A 7,852-nucleotide genomic window follows, 5' to 3' on the forward strand; every position below is an offset into this window, starting at 1 on the left:
GATAGATAGATAGATAGATAGATAGATAGATAGGTAGATACTTTATTCATCCCCTTTGGGAAATTCAAGATATCCAGTAGCTCACACATGTTACATGCCAGATAGATAAAGAAGCAATGTCTGCATGCTTGTATTTCTAATGGTGGTACAATGTTGTAGAAATTACATCCAAAACTGCAAGCGTCAAATAATAAACTCTCAAATGGCGAATGACCTTCATAACTTCAGCACAACGCACGTTTCACAGCACTGATTCTATCAGAATGAACAGTTATGTCCTTCCCAGTGCAGCTTTTCTTCTCTAACTGAAACACCGCTTTCATTTTGCAATTTTCTCCTGTTCTGTTACGAATCTGTCTAAGAAAATCATTGCACGTTTCACATTAAAAGCCTTGATGAAAAGAGCAACGGCCATCCGCTGACCCCGACCAATACATTGATCGAAATCGACAACATATTTTTCAGGTCAAGACACTTTAATCGTCAATCTGCAGTTGTTCCTTTTTTCATCAACGCTGTTTTCTAATCGTTTCGTGTCTGTGGTGCCCTCATGACTTTACTCCTTCACATTAAAAGCCGAGCACAAACAGAAGAAACTGTGTCCTTGTAGCTGCTGGTCAAGGAGATATTTTTTTTCCAGCTCTGCTTTTACTGACAAAGAGCTTTTGTTAGAGAACCTACTCCAAGTTAGGACTGAAAATTTATCATGATAAAATGTTTCATTATAGTAGATGTCGATAAATATTGATTTTCCTTAATGACCCATTTTTAATTAAGACCCAGAGATCTTTTTTTTTTTTAATGTAACCATTTTAACCCATTTATTAAAGTGCACACGTGATCATTTTAATATTAACACAGCTATGCAAAACACCAATAATTACATCTATGCACAAAGACAAAAAAAGAAATATGCATAAAGGAATGATCTCACCTGATGCACATTAAATAAAGAAAGCAAGCAAAGCCTGGAGGTGAACTGAGGGTGACCAGGGTGAAGCTGCCGCAGCACACTGAGGTTAAATGGTTGGTCTGAACCAGGTGGCTATGGACAGAGATGCTGCACCGGCTGCTGCACAATCCCTGATGTCAAGTGCGTCAGCCCTCTGAGCAGGCTGCCGGCGCTACATTACATGAGTGGAGGTGGTGGCGGACACAGAGTTATTGCGCTTTTTGAACTGTAAGAGCAACCGTCAGGACCTGCCAGCTGCAGCCTCCATCAGGGGAGGCTTGTGTGTGGATGAGGGCGACAAGAGGCCCAGACGTCCACAGACTAGCACACCTTTGGAGACCTGCGCGGAGTTATAATGAAGAGAGATGAAAGGCCAGTTATGAGCTGGGAGGAAGCACGTTTGGGTTTTTTGCTCATGAAACCAAAGTTCTTTTCATTGATGCATCTGATGCATTTAACTGAAACTACTGAACATTCTTTTAAGAAATTTTTGTACTGCCATTGATAAAGTGTCAGTACATATCACAGCCGTGGCTCAGGTGGTCGAGCAGCTTGTCCACTAATTGCAAAGTTTGGCGTTTTGATCTGTGGCCCCTCCGTGTGCCAGAGTGTCTTTGGGCAAGACACCGAACCCCAAGTTGCTCCTGATGGCAGGCCAACACCCTGCATGGCAGCTCTGACACTGGTCGAATGAGAAACACATAGCAAAGCGCTCTGTGGAACCTAGCAAAGGTTAAAACAGCTTCAAAAAGTTCTCGGCCTCAGCGTGAAACAAGGAGCCTAACTCCCATATTGGAGCATATATGTATATTATAAAGCCTATTATCACTGTCCCCAAAAACTCAAATGTTTGAAGCAATCAAAGACAGAAGGAGAGGAGAGCTTTTTGTGCTGGCTGCTGTTGCTCCAGGACAATGTGTCCGTCCACACAGCACAGGTGGCAGAAGCAGCCAAATGTGGCTTTCCACTGTTGCCATATGAACCAACTAATCTGCACCAAACTCAAATCTGGAGGCTCAAGATGTGACAATAGTGGATTAAGCGCATTAGAGTAAAGGGAGACTCTGTTGAAAAATAATGAAATCTACTTCCTATGACGCGGTGAGTCGGAGAACTTTTTGAAGTACGATAATTTTATCGCCAAGCTGTGCTAAATTGGAGGTAACCACTACCTCGCTTTCCCCGTAAGCAAGACGTCCACGTTGTAGCGTACCATTACTGCTTCCTAGTCCACTGACTGTTTCATGTCAAATAACACGAGGGCACAAGCTGTGTGCTTCTCTGAGCTCTAACAATGGTACTTGATTGTAATTACCACCTTGCCATAAATACGTTACATGTATGTGTGACTTTCAACACGAGAAATTCTTCCCTGAGTGTCCGGAGGAGGAAACGTCTAACGATCAACACTTAGCAGCTGCATGTAACTGAAATAGCACCGACACATTCATACGACACCTTTACAGTCTTATGTAAAGTGAAAATACAACGCTGCGGAAGGCGTGTGAAATTGTACCGTTGGTTTTCATCACCTAATGCTTGACCTGTGCACCGAATGATCTATTTAATATATGGTTGAATCTGTGCATCTTTAAGTGTAACTGAGAGGCCGCAGGTTTGATCCCTGACAGGACTCCTGACTATCAGCGGCAATATTTTATAAGACTCTACACGCCTACTGGCTCGCTCTTTGTAATTCACTCTGTTTTAGAGTGTCACTTGAATGCCTACAGTATAAATAATGTGTGCGGCGAAAAAACAGCACCACCACTGCCGGAGCTTTCTTTTCCAGAGCATTACTTAACTATGACCCACTTCTGTGGACACTGCGGCAGTCTAGTTAACATTACACTGTTTCAGAGTCACATTCGCTGAAATGGTTGTTTTTACGCCAAAACGAGATGGGTATGGTTTTGTAAAGGAGTGACACCTACGCTGACGGAATGATTGCTCATGTCAGAGTTAAATAGGCTCCATTAAATATCGCAGAAGTTGACAGTTATTCTCGGTCTGCTCACAGAAACGGCGGCCCGAGCTCAGTTGTCAGTTTTATGATTTTATTTTTTTTTTCGAGCCTGAGAGGTGAATATCAGGTAACAAAAACGTGCGTTTCAAGCTGTTTCTGAATGAAATCTTTCATGTAGGTGTATGATAATGTGGTTTTGAAATCACCTTCTCATCTTGCCCCCCCCTCCCCCCCCAGGCAAGCCGGTATCATTTTAATATGAAAGCGCTGAAACTACGTGCTGCCTCTTGGGATGCGATTGTGAGGCAGCAGCACGATCCAGCGGGGCAACCAAAGCCACTCTGTCACTGTCTTTTTATCAGGTTCTCTGTGAATGCGTTGGCCTATTTTTGCACCGGATTGTCTGTATGTATGTACGGTGTACGGTGCACTGTGGGGGCAGCGGTTACAACGGTCGCCTCACAGCAGGAAGCGTCAGGGTTTGAAGCTGCTGGTTGACTCGAGGCATTTCTGCGCGTTGTGTGCAAAGACATGCACGATGGGTTAATTGGTGATACTAAATTGGCTGTAATTGCGACCGTAAGTGTGTTTCCTTGTCTGTATCTTCATGTTAGCCCCGTGATGAATTGGCAAGCTGCTGGGGGTTTGTTCCTCTCCTACGATGTCAGCTGGGACAGAGCGATAGAGCTGCACAATGTATCGTCTCAGCAAACTCAAACACATCACGCTGCAACTTTTTTTTTTTGCCGCTTGAAAAGAAAACGGACACAGTTCTCATTTTTCACGAGTACTCTTTTTCACATTGTGCAACATTTAATGTATATCGGTAATCGCCTTTCTTGATTACCAATACTCAGTATCAACACTGACCCTAAAAGAACACATCCCCGATGTTGACAAAAAACTCTGTCGACATTGTCTTGCAATCACAAATTAGTTCCACCGTTTGAATCAACACCTCAAAGCTGTGTACGAGTGCAAAGCCAAATCTGAATCCAACCCAAAGCATAAAAGCTATTTTGGATGCCTTTTGCTAGTGTTCTGCCACATAAGAATGTGTTTTTCAGCTTTTTTTTTTTTCTATTGCTTTTTATTTTCTATGTAGATGCACTCCTCTACAGTAAACCTAGAATAATTAATTCTTTCCTAGCAGAGTTATTCTAATCATCTGGTGAAAATTCCTTTTTTCATCTCACATTATGCATCGCAGAAAACACCAGTGTTTTCCATTATCGTGCCGCTCCATCCTGCAACGCTGTTTGTTTTTCTTCAACGTGTCTCTCAAGCGCCTTTTGATTCTGAGACGTCACCTTTGGCTCTGGTAGCGTTCCACGTTTCTTTTTGCTCAACAACCTTAACTACAATTAGCATAAACGGTAATTATTTCTCTTCTGTCCTCCAGGAGCACATTCTGCCCAAACCCCGTGCCTACTACCGTGTCGACCAATCAGCCGAGCCCGACGTCTGGCTGGACGCCGTGCAGGTTTGGGAGGTGAAGTGCGCCGACCTCTCGCTGTCGCCCGTCTACAAAGCCGCCATGGGAATGGTCCGTATAGCCTGTTAATACCCCCCCTCACCCATGTGTTTCCACTGATAAATCCTGCCAGTTATGGTCTGTTGCCTTCAATGAAAACTCATAATTAGTGCCTCTTAATTGAGTTATTAAAAAAAAGGAAAAAAAACGCTGTAAAAGATGCTGGATTTAATAGAACAGATACTTGTCTGTTACCGTGGTTTGGCTGCATGTCGGACACAAAGTCCCACAGCGCACATTAAAAAAAAGCTTTGCTCTCACATCAGCGGTATAAAACCCTAATTTTAATTATAGTGAAAGGGAATTTGCACCGTGATGGATTAATGCTACCTGGAAACATTAACATTTACCTCATTAAAATGCTGGTTTTTAAGTTTCCAGGTGATTTGTGTCAATGTCAATATACTTTAAATTTACACTTTTAATGTGAGATGCTCAATTGAGTCGTAAACAAGAAGATCAGGAGCATCAATTCAGGCTGTTTGTAAGCTCAGGTTATGGCTTTAAACTTAACATGCTTGGCTCAGAAAATAACTTCTTTAGAGCGCATGTTACGTGTCACATTAGCAACCAGTCATCATTAACTGCATTAACTGTAATTATATTGATGACTTGATGACACATCTATTTATTACGGCTGCTCCTTCCGTATAACTTTCATATTTCCTGACATGTGAATGGCTCTGATATTTCGAGCAAAATGTTCCATCGTATTCGATTTTAACCCCTTTTTTCTGTGTTGTTGATGAATCTCAGCATCACAATGTGCTTGTGTTTCATTCACCTGAATATTGACCTGAAATTATTTACCAGAAACCTCACAGATTTAATCAAGTGTTGGATTTTTGTTCTGTAGGATTCTGTTACGTCTGAAAACGCTTTTCACACGTGAACTTTTCAGCTAAACTATGACCTGTATGAGTCGCCCATTAAAAGTCTTGAATACGGTTGTTCGTGTTCAAACAGCTCTGGTTATTCTGGAAAAAAAAGAAAAGAAAAGAAAAGGTGCAATACATGAATTTTTGAAGGTAATAAAACCTAGACCTAGAAGAGAGGCATACAAATTGAAGCGGGACAAAAGCGCCGTTTCTGGAATGGGAATTGAAATCATTTGATGTTTTCAAACTTTGAACTAGAGCAGCATTATTATGTTTCAAAGCAGTGAAAAAATTACCCAACACATGTTTGAATTGGCCATTTTTCGTACAGCTTAAGCAACAAAATGCTGCATGCGGTGTGCTAATTGTCATTCTGGCTGCCCTGTTTGTTCTCAGGTGGATCCGGTAAAGGGAATCTCACTGAGGTTTCCCCGTTTCCTTCGGATTAGAGACGACAAGAAGCCAGAGGACGCCACAACCGGAGCTCAGGTACGGCACATAAGCTGATAAGTTCCTAAACACCCCCCACCTCAAATACACATGTCAAGCAACAAACACTCCTCCTACAGAGAGTGTGTTGGACCAGGAGGTCAAACACGGTCAGCCTTCAGCAATAATTGCTGTAGCCCAATAAAAATTGAATCATATGATTGTTCGGCCATGTTACTCAAAGTGTCGTATAAGGTTGGTGCATCATCATCATTGTGGTCACTTCACAGGAGCTGTCCAGTAAAATTTCAAGGGTGAGCAGCACTGCAAGGACAGTCGATTTTTTTATAGCGACACGGCTTTATGTAGTCGCCTCCCGCTGCACGTCGAACAAAGCTTTACAGCAGTCAGGAGGAGCAGCTCCTCTGGGGGTTCAGTGGAAGGGTCGGTGCTGTATATCGCGAGGCAGTGAATTATACAGTACAGCAGAGACATGCAGAACGGCAGCACCTTCACCTCAGCGTACGCACGTTTACATCGACTGCACCGACATGCAAATCAGTGTCACGGAAAAATCGCTAATTCTGGCGTAAAGAGTTCAAATTGCAACAGAAACTTATATTGCATTCCAGCGATTTGTCCCGATGTTTGTGTTTATTCAAAGCTGAAGTTAACTTGCTTGCATGCAACCTGCCTGCTGACCCACCAGCACATGATTTTTTCATGACTGAACCAGACTAACCCGACTTGCAGTCAACCCACACATTCCTATGCAGCTGTATATGATACGGAATATCTTATAAAGACAATCTGACCTTTTTCTTGAGAGTCACCTCCTCAAGTTACCTTGAAATGTATGGACAAAAACATCATGTATTTCTGCTTTCCCACCAGTTGTGCATTGGTTTGAAGACGCTGCCTCCGTTTCCTTTCACACTGTGTCATTTGCCTTTATTTCAAATCAAGGTGAATCTACTTGGTGTCTATCTGAGAACCTGTAAACCTGCGTGAGGACCGTGCATTTATGCTGCTGATGCTGCTTACCACGGTTTGATAAAAGGCTTGTGTGCTCTGACACAGATTTACTTCTTAGGTAGACCAAGAAGCAGATTTCTTTCTGTAGCTGTACAGAACAGATTTTATTTTATGAATGCATTGTGTTGATGAGGAGTCATGTGGGCTGCTGGGACTCAGGTAGGAGCCGGATATCTACATGGCCAAGGTTTTACAAATCCCAAGATCCAGAAGCTGAGCTTGTTACTGGCGTTCAGAGGCTCTGCATAACAGGCTTCAAACCAATCCAGCAGCACAAATAATCTGTCAGGCAATAATGCATCAGAATCCTGGTCTAGGTCCGACATTGCTTGACTGTGATCAGGTCTGGTTTTGTTTCTTTTGAACACAATACCACTCCCGGACACAGCACTGGACACGAGCTGCTCTTCATCTCTCATCTCCATCACCGTCTCTCTTTTTATCTCTTTTTATCTCTTCCCCTCCTAAAGTTGAGCTTTGATTGATGCAGTCTTTCAACTCTCTGAACCTCAAGCAGTTTCTGGGGCATTTTTTCCCCTCCTGTCACATTTTTATTCACTGTGGCCTCATTTATTACCACAACATAAAGTCCTGCACCTCTCAGGAAACGGCACAAACATGGCTGCAAGTAGAGACAACTCAGATGTGTTTTCTGCGCTTTATGACACGGTTATAATGCCACAAACCGTAAACAAATTAGAAAGTTGAATTAGATTATTTTGCCAAAATTAAAAAACCTTGACTCACATTTGTTGGCCACTTGAGTGCCCACATATGTCACCAGTACTGGAAAATCACCATTTGTTTCCATACTCGTCTCCTGCCTGCTCTGTATAGACGCAGCCTGTCGATCAGCCATAAAGTCACTGTTTGTTGGTCGTAGTTGAGTCACGCAAGAGTTCTCAGTTGCACCAAAGAGCGCACAACAAGTTTTTGAATGAAATACACTGAATAAAGCAGTGCTGATGAAATATCTTAACCTTAGGCTGAGATTTGGATACTTTTTCTAGAAGTCACACATAAATAGTTTAAGGACTGTTTTTACAGTTTCTGATCAG

At 42.6% G+C, this 7,852-nt stretch overlaps 1 protein-coding gene across 1 annotated transcript in view; it reads left to right on the top strand.

The window, feature by feature from the left end:
- LOC103374366 (DNA ligase 1) overlaps nucleotides 1-5,819 on the top strand; it is a gene marked incomplete at its 3' end in the record, with an annotated part of 62,580 nt that extends 56,761 nt beyond the window's left edge. Inside the window, exons 25-26 of the mRNA XM_008304444.1 lie at nucleotides 4,321-4,464; nucleotides 5,727-5,819. Of these exons, the coding sequence (XP_008302666.1) occupies nucleotides 4,321-4,464; nucleotides 5,727-5,819 (237 nt within the window). The remainder of the gene's footprint in view (nucleotides 1-4,320; nucleotides 4,465-5,726) is intronic.
- Between the last annotated feature and the right edge of the window lie 2,033 nt (nucleotides 5,820-7,852).

Source organism: Stegastes partitus, unplaced genomic scaffold (genome assembly GCF_000690725.1).
Source record: "Stegastes partitus isolate 25-593 unplaced genomic scaffold, Stegastes_partitus-1.0.2 Scaffold2223, whole genome shotgun sequence".
NCBI classification, from domain to species: domain Eukaryota; kingdom Metazoa; phylum Chordata; class Actinopteri; family Pomacentridae; genus Stegastes; species Stegastes partitus.